General features: G+C 38.6%; 1 protein-coding gene across 3 annotated transcripts in view; it reads left to right on the top strand.

The window, feature by feature from the left end:
* Positions 1 to 141: 141 nt before the first annotated feature.
* The window catches only part of tlcd3a (TLC domain containing 3A), a 37,184-nt gene continuing 24,071 nt past the window's right edge, over positions 142 to 13,254 (top strand). For 2 of the 3 annotated variants that reach the window (XR_003986329.1, XM_030437098.1), the window contains exons 1-2: positions 143 to 534; positions 10,964 to 11,050. Coding sequence is in view for 2 of the 3 variants with exons in the window: in XM_030437098.1 (XP_030292958.1) it covers positions 413 to 534; positions 10,964 to 11,050 (209 nt within the window). In the remaining variant the exon portion in view is untranslated. Of the gene's footprint in view, positions 535 to 10,963; positions 11,051 to 13,254 lie in introns of all 3 variants that reach the window. The other variant, XM_030437099.1, reaches the window with a different exon arrangement.

Raw genomic sequence — 13,254 nt, 5'->3', positions numbered from 1 at the left:
GTTCTCTCGGAAAATCACACAGATGACGTAGCCTAACACGAACGATTGTCCATCTGTCAGCAAGTGAGCTGAGTAAAGTTTGACCTTCAAAATAAAAGCGTAACCCTGCGTATGAACCCTATCACCGGAAGAGCCAGCTTCATTCCGGCGCCGGGTCACGGCTCTTATTCTGACAGTCACCGCAGAAACTTTGGTGTGTTTCCTTGATTTTAGCTCGACAGTGGTGCTGCTGCTGCTGCTGACTCTCAGCAGTGTGTATGTGTGTGTGTGTGCAGATGGTGGACCGTTCCCGGTGAAAAACACCGACCCCCGGCCTCACTAGAAATGCCTCACCGCCGCGTGTAAACGGGCGAAACTCGCGGAGGGGAGAGCGTCAGGTCTCGGGGCAGGTTTAGAGGAAAATACAGGCAGGATGTTGCAAGTTTTAGCTTGTGGCGCCGTAGTTTTCCCCGGTCTCTTCTTCGCCTTCAGGAGGATCCTGCCGTGTGTGTTCAAACACTGGAGCGATGCCGACGTGGTGCTGGTCAGCGAGAGGTAAACTATCTAAATTCATCACTTTACACAACATAACCTGACGAAATGCCGCCTAGCATGTAGCATCTTTATAGCATTCCATCCTGCTATGTGACTTTAAGCTAGTTGTCGCTCACTCAGTTAGCTTAATGTGCTGTTATTTTGATTATTTAACGCATAACCAGGACTGTTAACGTTAGCTACTTACATTACATTACCAGTACATTTGTTGTCTTTTATCTATATATAACCATTTATGTTGTGTTTTATTATTAATAAATGGGCACAGTATCCCTCGAAGAATCTTCACAGGGATGATTGGCAAATATCACAGCAAAACTATGAGTCTTTACAGGAAAATAAATGCTATATTGATGCCATAATAGACTGATTAATACCAAAGCTCACATTGTTTCTGTGTTTAAGTATTTGGTGTGTGTCTGAAATGCATCATTTGTGTGTGATGGGCTTAAATGCTCTGCTAGCATGTATGTTTTCATAACCATTAAATTTTTTTTGCATCCACCAGGGGCCTTGTAACTGCTCATACAAACATTTAAAGTGACATTATTGTTGTATGTGAATAAACTCAAAACTGAGCTTTATCCGGAGCTGCAATGATTAATTGATAAGTCATCAACTGTTAAATTTAAAGCTAATTATTTGTAATCAGTTTGAGAATTTTTATTTTTTTTTAAAGAAAAACAATGTCAAAATTCTCTGATTTCAGCTTTTTTAATGTGAATGTTATCAGTTGTATTCTACCCTTTTACAGTAAACTGAACAGCCTTTGACTGTAGATAAAACAAGACATTTGAGGACATAATCTTGGGCTTTTAGGCTATTAAGTAATAGACCTGCAACTAATGGATTAATCGAGAAAATGATCAACAATGAAAATCATCATCATCATTGGTTGCAGCCTTAGCTTGATCCGTATGTTTAAAAAAGTAAATCATTACATCTGAAGCCTCCTCAGTAACCCAGCATCTCATGGGTGTTGAGTTTCAAAGTAGTAATAATTAATACAGTTTGCGCATATGTGTGAGTCAGTGTGACTTGCTCGCATGTGCACAGTTCAGTTCAATGCTCATTTGTACGCTGTCACTCCTACTAATCCTCTTCTGAGCTCCGGTCAGGGCCGACTGCTGAGTTAGCTATGCACTGGAAAACACTGAACTGTACTCCTGAATAACGCTTCCACTAATTTACTAATGCTCGTCTAACGGAAAATGTTGTTCTCACAATCGTCCACGCCTCGGGGGATGAGCCACTGCTCGTTCACCATGAAACAAGCCTCCAAATTCTGCTGTATCTCTTCTGACATGCAGGTCATGAGCTTCGATCATGCTAGTGTCTTTGGTTTAGGTGGAACAGTTTCAGATTCACCAGGTTATATGCCTTAAAACTCCCTGAATTTGTTGAAATGTCTAGCATGTAGATTCTCAGAAAATGCACGAGTGAATATATATTTCTCATTTTGCCTCCACTACCTTTTGCAAATCTCAACTTGTTGAATAGTTGTTTGATGATTTAGTAATAACTGAAATCCTTGATTGGCTGATTATCAGATTTGTATGTCCCTGGCCTCTAATTTTAAAACATGTGGTGAAACACAGAAGGAAATTCATGCCAGTTAGCTTTAATTAGAAGCATATGTTGGTAATGTAATGCTGTTTAAGGCTTCATCTCATGCTCATTTATATTATCGACTAATCAGATTTTTTTTTTTCCAAAATTGATCGATGTAGCATTTTGTCAAGGTGGCCAGAGTTGCGTCTTCAGATCGCTTCTTTTGTCCAACCAACAGCCCAAAACCCACTGACTCATGATTAATCTGTTATCAGAATAGTTGTTGACAATCAACTAATCATTGGAGTGTTTGAAGTGATAAATTACATTCTGTAATGGGTGAGTTAGCAAACATTTACACAACTGTGAGATGTCCAATTAATCACTCTGCCTTACTGTGATACAATCACTTTGCTCTAAAGTGAAGGCATACAATACTTGTTTGTAAGTCAAATGTATACTGATGTAGTGTGACAATTACATAATGCTGGGGGACTTGTGAGAGGCAAATAAATCCAATCAGCAGTGGTGGAAATATTACATCTATAGTCCCTAGAATGGGTTAAGCTTCTTGGACAATGGATCTGACAATTTCCACATAGTAACGTGATCGGATTCCTCACTTAACCCTCTTCTTTGAATCTCTCCATCTCCAGTTTGTAATGCAGGCTTTGGGTTAAGCATTCTTTGCCCCAAAGTCGTACAAACTTGACAGCTGCAAAACTATAAATGTGCTGTACCTTTTTTTTTTCCCTTCTTTGATACCAGTTCTGATACCTGAACTTAATGTATCAGCTGATCCTGAGTACTGATCTGATGTTGTTTAAAAACCTACATATCATTATTCAAAATTTACAACTGTATTCTACTTAACATCTATGGATGTAATATATGGATGTGCTTGAAATTATACAAGTAACTGGACGATATGGTCTACTTGTGCAGTAAAAAAAACTGTTGTAATATACAGGTGTACATGACACTACTGGGCAGTGACAGGATCTCATTTCTGAACAAGAATTTATGTGGTATTAGATCGGGGCTTAGACTTGCGTACTCACCAATACCAGATCCAGCATTTTAGGTCATATCGGATGCAATTTTGAGGCTACATCCACCCTTTTTTTTTTAAAAAACGCATAATCTTTGCTACTTTTAGGCCTGTCGTCCACATTAGCCCAGCATTTTAGGACCCCTAAAACTGAGACATTTCAAAATGCTGCTGGCCCTGTTTTAGTTTGAAAACTCCAGGGTTGCATTATAATGTGGCTGCGGTAAAACAGAGACATTAGGAAAGGATGAGGTAGACAGATGTCACGCTGTTCTTTTCTAGACAAAAATAACAGCAGGTATTAGCTGGAAGCTAGCTAGTGACGCACAAGTTGACCATGTCCTTGAAATTTTTCCTGTCTATGTTTGTGTTCAGCTCAGCTTCTGACTGATTTCTGATTCTACGAGTCAGCAGGAACCTTAACTCTTTTTGTTTTTCCATTTTCCATTCGTCCTTGTATGTTACTGACGCAAATAAACGCCTAAAATTAATGCCTCAAAATTCGTGTGAATATTTTGCTCAGGTTGAATCATTTTCAACTCGCTCAGGTAGTGAATTTGCGTTTAAATAACTGCATTCACAGGCTGAGTAGTAATCTTTTTGTCATACTTGGGGTTGGTGGAAGGCCCATTTAATTTGAGACACTGAGAGGATGGGGCTGCATTTTCTTTTTACAGTTGTAATGTTCAGTTGGTGATAAGTGATAACTGCCTTAACAGGATACATGTAACATTTTACTTTGTCATTCTATACGTCAAGATGTTGTCGTTAGCTCTCAAGTTTATTCAGATGTGTAACAATATCTCTCCTGATGTACCTCCCAATATTTTTAATATTTTTAAACATTATGTTCACATCATATTCATATGGCATATTTTTTCATAGCCTGCTGTAGTTTCTGTTTTGAGTGCACCTTCAACTACAGTTGAGCTGGTATGTAGTGTCATGGTGGGGTGTGTCAATGCTGTAACATTGTAATGGAGTGAGTTAGGGATTATTTCATCAGTACTAGAAACAACACTGAGCTTATTATTGAATAGGAAGTGAGAATACTCCTCAGTCAGCCCAGAAAAATATAATCCACAAATAGTGGTTGAAAATCATCAAAGAAAGACTTTTTCTCTTTCCTTGCAACTGGTTTTATGGCACCAAAATAGAATTGTTCATAGGATGAAATCTACGGCGAAAACATTGCTATTTTTGAATAAAAATATATATGTTTTGGAATGAGGTTCCTGCTAGAGGAAAGGCCCTTGTGTTAGTGTATGTCATATGTAGGTCTGTAAATAGCAATTGGCGGCAGGTAATTTTGTTCAATAAGGTGTTTGGTCTTTTTAAAAAAAAACAAAAAAAAACCACGTTCAGTTTACAATCAGATGAAATAGAGAAAAAACAGCAAATTCTCACAAATGAGCTGGTGGAACTTGATAACAGTTAGCATGTGTGCTTATACTCAAAAAGATTACTTCGCATTTTGGACTTATTGTTCAGCTCAAATCTTCCAGTGGCCATTTAAGGACACCTTAGACTATCTTCAACCTAAGCTTAACTCTGCACTGTTTTTTTTTTTCCCCCACAAAAAGACATCCCTCAATATCAGTGCACATCACACAGGGGGAACTTCACTATGTGTCCAGTGTGTCTGGAAAAGAGAGAAGTGGGTGTTAAGTGTCAGCAGTGATGACCGTCATGACTAAACTGACAAAAAAAGATGAGATTGACAGGTGATCTCTGAGAAACAGGTCAGTACTGAACCAATCAAAATTAAGCACCAAAAATGTAAATATGAAATCAGCTAAAAAGAGCTCATGCAGTTCCAGGTGCAACCTAACCTACTTTAGAGAGAAACACTTGACTTAACAAGGGATTGTAAAGCTCAACATCAACTGGCACACGCTAAGCTTGAAAGTCTCTCGATTACTGTTAACGCCTTTTAAGGTTCATACGCCAGCCGCACTCTTAATGTAAGGACTTGCTTTCAGTATGTGCTTTCAGTATGTGCTACTACTAAATTTAACTTGTACAGTGGGTCTCAAATTACCACCAGTCAAACATCGTAAGTTGACAAAAATATTACTTCAAGAACAGACTAAATTAGATGTTCGCACTTAAAAATATTCCAAGATCAAAAGTACAGTAGTGTTATCAGGCAAATGTACTGAAAGTATCAAATCAAAGTACTTGTTATGTGGAATGGGTCCTTTTACAGTGTTATATTATTATTATAGAATATTATATGATGCATTTAATAGTGTTGTAATTGCAATCAAATACATGTAAGATCCGTTTAGCTTAATTAATCGTTATATCTGTGGGCCAGTGTATCGGATGGGTTCTAGTAAAGTAAGTAAGCACAGTATTTACCTCTGCAAAGTTGTGGAGTATAGGTATGAAGCAGCATGTAAAGGAAATACTTTGTAAAGTAATGTATTATTAAATTGTACTTAAGTACAGTACTATAGTAATAAACTTAAGTTACCTTCCATTACGGTATAGTAGTGATGTGACTTACATGAGAGAAGTGGCTTTCAAAAGATTGATACCTTTCTTAAGATATGTTAGACGTTTCCTTGTACTGTATTGATCGTTGCTTACCTTGTGATAGCCACTGACACAAGGTAATAGTTCGCCCACCTTTAGGGTTGCACCTCATGATCAGTTAATATATCAGTTTGGTTAAAATTACAATAAATTGTGAAAAATGTTGATCAGAATTTCTCAGTTTGTAAATTTATCATGACATAAAACTAAGAGTAATGTCACGTTTGCTACATAATGTTACATTTCCAGCTGGCATTTACACGATGAATCGATAAGCAAAAGTATCAAGATCATTTCTGTTGATTGTCTTATTGATTAACTGTTTATTTACGACTACGGAAGTGGTTAGGAACAATGCAGTTAGGGATGTAGCTGCATCCATTTGTGCGATTGAGAGATTGCGATAGGGAGACGGAGAGAGAGTTCCTTCTTGCCATGAAATGCACTTTACCCTGTTTGCTTTTTTTGCCTCTGCTGTCACTTTTTCTTTAGCTCTGCTGCAGTGCCAATGGGACCACAGATTACGTAGCCCATTTACGGGAGGAGCAAGAAAAAAAGCCCACCTCTTCTGACTGTCAGACTGTGTGTGTGACAGATCTTGAAAGAGCAAGTGGTCCGTGTGTAACGAAACAGTCAGTAGGAAGACTTCGTTGGTAGTGAAAGAGAAGCCGAGGATTTTCACTGGCCTGACACAGCAGGAAAAGAAAAGACAACATTGCCGAACAAGGCAGCGAGGCATTCTTCCCTTTTTCCCCTCCACACGCTCCTCACCCCGTCAACCTCAACCTTTCATCAGCAGGGAGAGAGGGGGTTATTGCCGGACACACAATGAATGGACTGTGTAAAATCTGGGTCTTGTGATAGAGTATGCAACCATACAGCCCTAGAAGGCAGCGAGGCGTGGGGATAAAATGTGTGTGTGTGTGCATGTTGCGGGGGGTAGAGTTCATAGAGGAAGGAGAGAGAGAGGCCAGTTAGTCTTTTCCCGCTTAGGGTCTGTCATTTTGTAGTTGCCGGTCATATGGCCTTCGTTGCCTTGCCGATGCCGGTGTCATGGCCACATTCCCATGGAGATTGGTGTGAGGTGGCAGCAGGTTCAAGCAGGAAACCACATAAATACACTCTTTGTTTCTCAATCTTACCATTTGCCACACACTATAACTTGTTAAAAAAAAGAAAGACGTCTTTATTGGCCTTGTAAAACTAGTGATTAGTTACAACAGTACTAAAAGTCTTAAGCTTTTCTCGCGAAGGAAATTCACAGTTCTTCTCCTTCCTACTGGCTGAAACCTGACCGGGGAGTCAGGCTTGGTCCAGTTGATTTTCTTCATGGTTAGGGTCCAGTTGTAGGCTCTTGGGCTTTGTGTCAATGTGTCTAACACTGGAGTAGATCGATGCTGTGTTAATACCCCAATCACACTGAACAAAAACCCCACTAATATCTGGCATGTTTCTTCGGTGGGAAGGTAGCAACTGGCATTTATTTCTGGTAGGGGTGTCACGATTCTCCAAATTCAAGATTTGATTTGACTTCCGATTTTGAAGTTGCAGTTCCATTTGATTCTTGGTTTAAACTTTTTTTTTTCCAGTACGTAAGGCCGTACAATTGTTACTGACTATCATAATTATCTGGATAAGTGAAGATCATCAGATCAATGGTTTTATGTGCTGACAACTGTCACTCACATTTTCAATATCTTTAAAAGGAACAACACCTTCTTATGTCCTGGTACTTTTTGCAGGTTAAGGTTAGGCAAGTTCAGATAATATAAACCAAAAATAAGGATTCCAGAGTTAAAACTAAAAATATCTGCCTGACCATAGATATGCTGCTTCCTGCTGTTCCCAGTTTCCTGTGTCAAACATTACACAGCAAAAAAATAAAACGGAAAACGTATCTAGTGGTAATGGGAAAGGAGTCTGTTGCCTATGTTCAGTGGGTTAAGCAACCTCTTCAAAACCTGCATACGCAATAAAATTGATTTATTGATTGCTTCTCAAGCTTTTGGTCTGTTTGGAGCAACTGTATTTAGAATCAGGTCTTAATGTCCTTGGATCTGGTATCTTTTTGGACCGAGACTTTGGATCCATGAACCCAACATGAAAAAATCACAAGATTCACCACCTGCAAAGTGACAGTTTTGGTATTTTCAGGTCCTAATTGTGGACCAGCTACAGATGTAGTTGTAGAAGTTTTCCTTAGGGTTGTCCTGGAATAAATGCCATGTGGTCAGTAGAATTGAAAGCGCAAAAATGTGCTTAGTAAATTTTATGAATTTCATCTGTCACATTATAAGATCTCATGTGTGCATTGTTGAGCAAACTTACTAGGAGATATTGTGTAGTGCCCAACACAGAGAAGGTTCATGCTGTATTGAGCATAAACCGCCATTCTAGACATTCGATTTTTATACTTCTTGTGGCCAAAGAGGTCATTTTGAGAATTAAAGAATATTCTATCCTACCATGTCGGGGGCAAACGTCTGACAAAGGCTACCTTTATGAAGTCTGTAGAGGAAATGTCAGTGGTCAAATTTCATAGAATTCTGACTCATAGTTTTTTTAAGAAATCTAATGAACAAGCTGGAAATACCTTGCTACCAGAATCTTTCTAATTACTATTTTTCTGTCTTTTGGACTCAAATCTTATGATTCCATTCATGATCATTTTTTAACTTGGAAAAGTTAGCTCAGGCAGCAAAATGCAAATTAGCTGCAAAACAAAAGTCAATCAAAAGACAACAAACTACCAAATAATTTGATAATCTGTTAATTATTTGTCTTTTTCAAATAAATATGTGAAAACATTTGCCGGTTCCAGCTTCTCAGATATAAGGATTTGTTGCTTTTCTTTGTCACTTTGTCATTTTTGAAAACCAATGAAGACTTTGGGTTTTGGACTGTTGGTTGGACAAAAGAAGCAAGTTGTAGACATTACTTTGGGCTCCTTGAAACTACAGTGAGAACTTCTCACAATTTTCTTACTTCTCATCAACCAAACATTTAATCATGAAAACAGTAGGCATATAATTGGCCGTAACTTGCAGCCCTGCAAATATGATATATCCCTGGTGGTAAAAATGGATATAGTTCTCAGCTGAAATCTGTTCAGTACTGTCCCAGTGCTGTATCCTAAACAAGACAGGTGAAGCAAAGGAAATGTATAAATTGAAAATAAGTTTTCTCTCGAGCCCACACAAGCCTCTCATCTGTAATGAACAAGGGAAGAGCAGTTGTTGAGCTCAATTGCAGTTTCACAAGGTAAACTGTGTCTCCATTCATTGATGTAGGTGGTGATGAGTAGGTTTTCATGTAAACCAGACCCAGAAGATGCTGAGGAAAGTTAAAGCATTTAAAAGCAGTGGTGTGTTAAAAGGGTGACTGTCTCTTTATGGCTGCAGTGAGTGTCGGGGAATGAATTACATGTTTTCTGATTTCAAAGCAGCTTACTGTGCTGCCAAGTTGGAGTACAGCCAGGGACAGAGCTTGTCTGAGCAAAAGCGGCCATTCATAGTTTGAACAAATTGGTGATATAATCCAGCGTCCTGTTTTTAAAATGGACAAAAATTAACTCTGTTGTGCCATTAGGAAATAAAAATCTGCATCTCTCTGACTGTAAACTGAACAGTCATCAAGTTCTTTCCGGGACAGCCACAACATCGCACTCAGTAGGGTCATAAATTCATGACTTGCGAGTATACTCGTCAAATGCAAAGCCTATGAATGTTGTGTATGACTTATGCCACCTCACACAGTGACACTTCAAATAGAGATGTACCAAGTTCTCCTATGTCACAGGTCTGTTTATAGACGGGGAAAGTCGAGGCCAAGCACTGCTAATCCCATGATGGGACACTGCACTTGTAGTTCTGACTGCTGTAGTAGGTCACCTGAAGGGATCCTTTTCAAAGACATGACCTAGATTATTCAGGTTCTACCATGCTCATAGACCTGTAAATAATGTGGCTACGCTAACAAATCAAATATAATTTCTTGGGTAAGACCAGTGTGGAAGGTTTACCAAAGAATCTGACTTTCATTTAGTATTAAAATATCAGTTAGGCCAAGTGGCTAACCTGATCTTGGTTTTGGTATCCTATGAAGGACTGGAGATCATAGATTAAAAAATATGATAGATTTTTTTGTGAGTCTCATAGTAATTATCTATAGATGTCATATCATGTTTTATTCCATTCAGGAATACCCAACATTTACTCTGGCAATCAGGGTTTTATTATCTAGTAATAACATTGTTTTTAATGTATTTGTGTTTAGGTTTTTTAATGCCTCTGTGCCTGTTATTATTGAGTGTTATATTATTTGTTTATATCTTGTGGTTGTCCTTCTGTCCAATTCTTGTGAATGTGATGTTTCAAGAACACCTGGAGGAATTTTTTTCAGATTTGGAGCAAACGGATTCAAGGCTGAAATGATTGGGGTTAGGGTTTGGTTGTCAAAGGTCAAGGTCACTTTGAACTCTTGGCGACCCATTTTTGTAAACAAGATATCAAAGGAATGCCTTTAGGGAATTTCTTTAAATTTGGAACTGATTAGAAATTGATAGTCAAAGGTCATTGTGACCTCACAAAACACAAAAAAGATGTTCCGTCCAGTATGTAACACCATGGCTAAGGAACAGTAACTTGACTGGTGTGCAAAGGCATATAAGTACGATGCACTGAATCATTTGTACATATTAAAAAATGACAGACAATCATAATGTCCATGAAAATACTTCCCTCCAAGCACAATGTGAATGTGAATTTGTACCAAAATCGGAGTAAGCAATTAGAGAAAGATAGTTGATTGGTAAATCACATTCTCACGCTAGGAGTCTGTAGTCTAGAGAATGAGATTCAACAATCAACTATTGTTCTACTTTTTAAACCTAAGTGGATTGTTAAGTATCATTACCAGGTCATCAAATACTGACCCTTTGAGTTGGTCATGGCATCAGTGCTCTGTTAATTGTTTCAAAGCTCCATAAACATAGCATATAACATGGTTATATAACCAGATTTTCTACCATTCTACCACCCATCCAGGATTCTTGGACCTGACCAAACAGAAACCAAATAAACAAGCTAAAGCTATATCTTGCTCTCTGTTTTTATAGAGGTTCATAAAGGACAGTGCTGTATAGACCTAAGTATGCTTCAGTTTGCAGCCTGTTTTTTATATTCGATTCTGTGACTGCCCAGAGTATGATTAATGAATGTTTATGAATGTCTTGGCTCAGTATCATCATATAAACCTTCTGTTTTTATGTGTTTGCCTCTCTCTTAGACTGGTGTCCTCCATCCATGCCATCATGGCAACCACGGCAGGAGTCATCATCGTGTCATCATGCCGGGGCAACGTCATTAGCGAAAGGTTAGACTGCATGTTATTAATCCCCTTCATGAAACAGTGGTTACTAGTGGTAAAAAACTGCAGGTACACTTCTTAATCCCCTGATTTCCCAATCAGTCATTACGCTAAACTACACCCACAAGGGTCAAGTCCGATGCATACATTCAGGACTGGGGAGGGACTTCCTTCTCTGTCTGTAACTACACTGGGATTCATAAGATCCAAGGCCCCATTCAGATCTGGTATCAATTAAGGCAGGGCAATTTTCAAAGATATGTATCGTTAAATCATGATAATGCATAAATGGTGTTTTTTTCCTGGATTTAAAGGCTACATTACAAAAACCTGATGTCATTTACTGAACTTACCAGACTGGTCTAATACTTGTCTTCACTCAGTCATTATATCTACGTTACTAATGATTATTTGTCAAAATGTCATTAAATGTCGTTAATATTTTGTGAAAGAACCAATTGTCACCAACATTGTCACAACAGAGAGGGTATTTCAGTCTCCCAGTTGTATCAGTAATTAAGTGCTTTATTTAGCCCTAGTATCAGCCCTAGAAGACAACATTTATTGACAGTAAACAAGTCACATTTTACAAATGCAGTTAACAGTAGCTACTGCTTTGTTCCCTATGGAGAAATCTCCAGACTCTCTCTAAAAGATTATCAGATTTGTAAGTTGCTGAATTTGGTAAACCTTATGAAATCCTGTCAGTGACAAATTCTTAATTATTTGAGCCATCTTGGCAAATGTTAAACATAAAGTTTTTTCTTTAATTGTGTACAAAACATTGTATCAGTTTGTTTCAGTGATGTACCATGTTTATTTGCATATAGAACAAGGAAGTGAGATCCGATCGCAAGTGGTCACTTGAGACTAATGTGAATGCCATATTCTAACTGATGGCTCTGCTTGTGATAGGATCACTCAGGATGGATGTTAAGACCATTTCTGAGCAGGGTCAAAGACACACTTGAAATCTGACAGGATGCTTTTCATTGACTTGGGGAAGATGAGAAACGCTCATATTTATTCAAATGTCCTCTAATGTATGGTAACAACATCCTGGCAACAACCAAATCGTTTGTTTTTATTACTTCTTGAAACAGAACAAAAAAAAAACTGCTGTTTTCCTCTACACTCAACTAACAATAATACTTTAATACAAAATGGAAGAAAAGTTGTCAATGCCGCCCCAAATATCTATGATTTACGGTGGTTTGAACAAGCTACAAGTACTTGGTTTAAAAACTATGCATGAAAGCACATTGCTTTGAAAGTGAACTACTTTGTTGCGCTCCAGAGCTGTGGCTACGTGAGAAAATAAACCAATGTAAGGGTGTAAATTACGCGCTCAATGCACACATCCACAAGCTTCAGGCTCATGAGAGACAAGAAACAACTTGCCTCTTTGTATTTGTATGTGGGAACGCTTTGGTAGCTTTGTGCTGCATCTTCTAGCCTGGATTCATCGCATTTCAGTGTCACATGTTTCTTTTAAAAACATACAGTATCTGCTGGCTTTTTTCTCTCAGGGATGGTAAAGTTCACATGTTCCAGAACTCTCACATAGGTTTATTAACTGTACATGTGACTGCACTTTCTGGTATAAATTCGAACTAAAAGAAAGCTCTTTAGAACAGTTTCCTTGGAAATTTGCCTACCCTTACCCTTCACATCACCTTGCAACCTAGCGTTAGCATAGCATTAGCCTCCCTTTGCATTTTAGAGAGTGCTATGCTAAACCAATGCTAGCTTCTATTAATCCCACCATGTCAGCGGCCAGACCCGGGCAGTCCCAGTTTCAGGCTGCTAATCTCTGCTGCCCCTCCCCTTCACCCACAGGACTTAATTCCTCCACAACGCTGCTCAGTTCTGCTGCCCTGTGACGTGCACAAGGCCTGGAGCTTATCAGACACATGCTCCAGAGTCAAACCCATGAAAACTCTAATACTCCATCACAATCTGTCACTTCATTTAGCCTTTATTGCCGCAGTTGCCGTAACCTAGGCAAGGTTTTGCAGTGAAAAAACTGGAGGTCTTTTCAGCTCTATCCTGATGCTTTAGCTTTACAATTTGTTGAGTGTGTTAGCATTAAACATACAATAATACATGCCCATTACCCAGTACAATCAATTTCATTTTAGTTCAACTAATACTGTACTCAACAAAGGGAGCAACCTCACAATGAAGAATTCAGACAATAGAACAGGAAG

Source organism: Sparus aurata, chromosome 13 (genome assembly GCF_900880675.1).
Source record: "Sparus aurata chromosome 13, fSpaAur1.1, whole genome shotgun sequence".
Classification (NCBI taxonomy): Eukaryota; Metazoa; Chordata; class Actinopteri; order Spariformes; family Sparidae; genus Sparus; species Sparus aurata.
The sequence above is the reverse complement of the archived record's forward strand: the minus strand, read 5'-3'. Positions and strand labels throughout refer to the sequence as shown.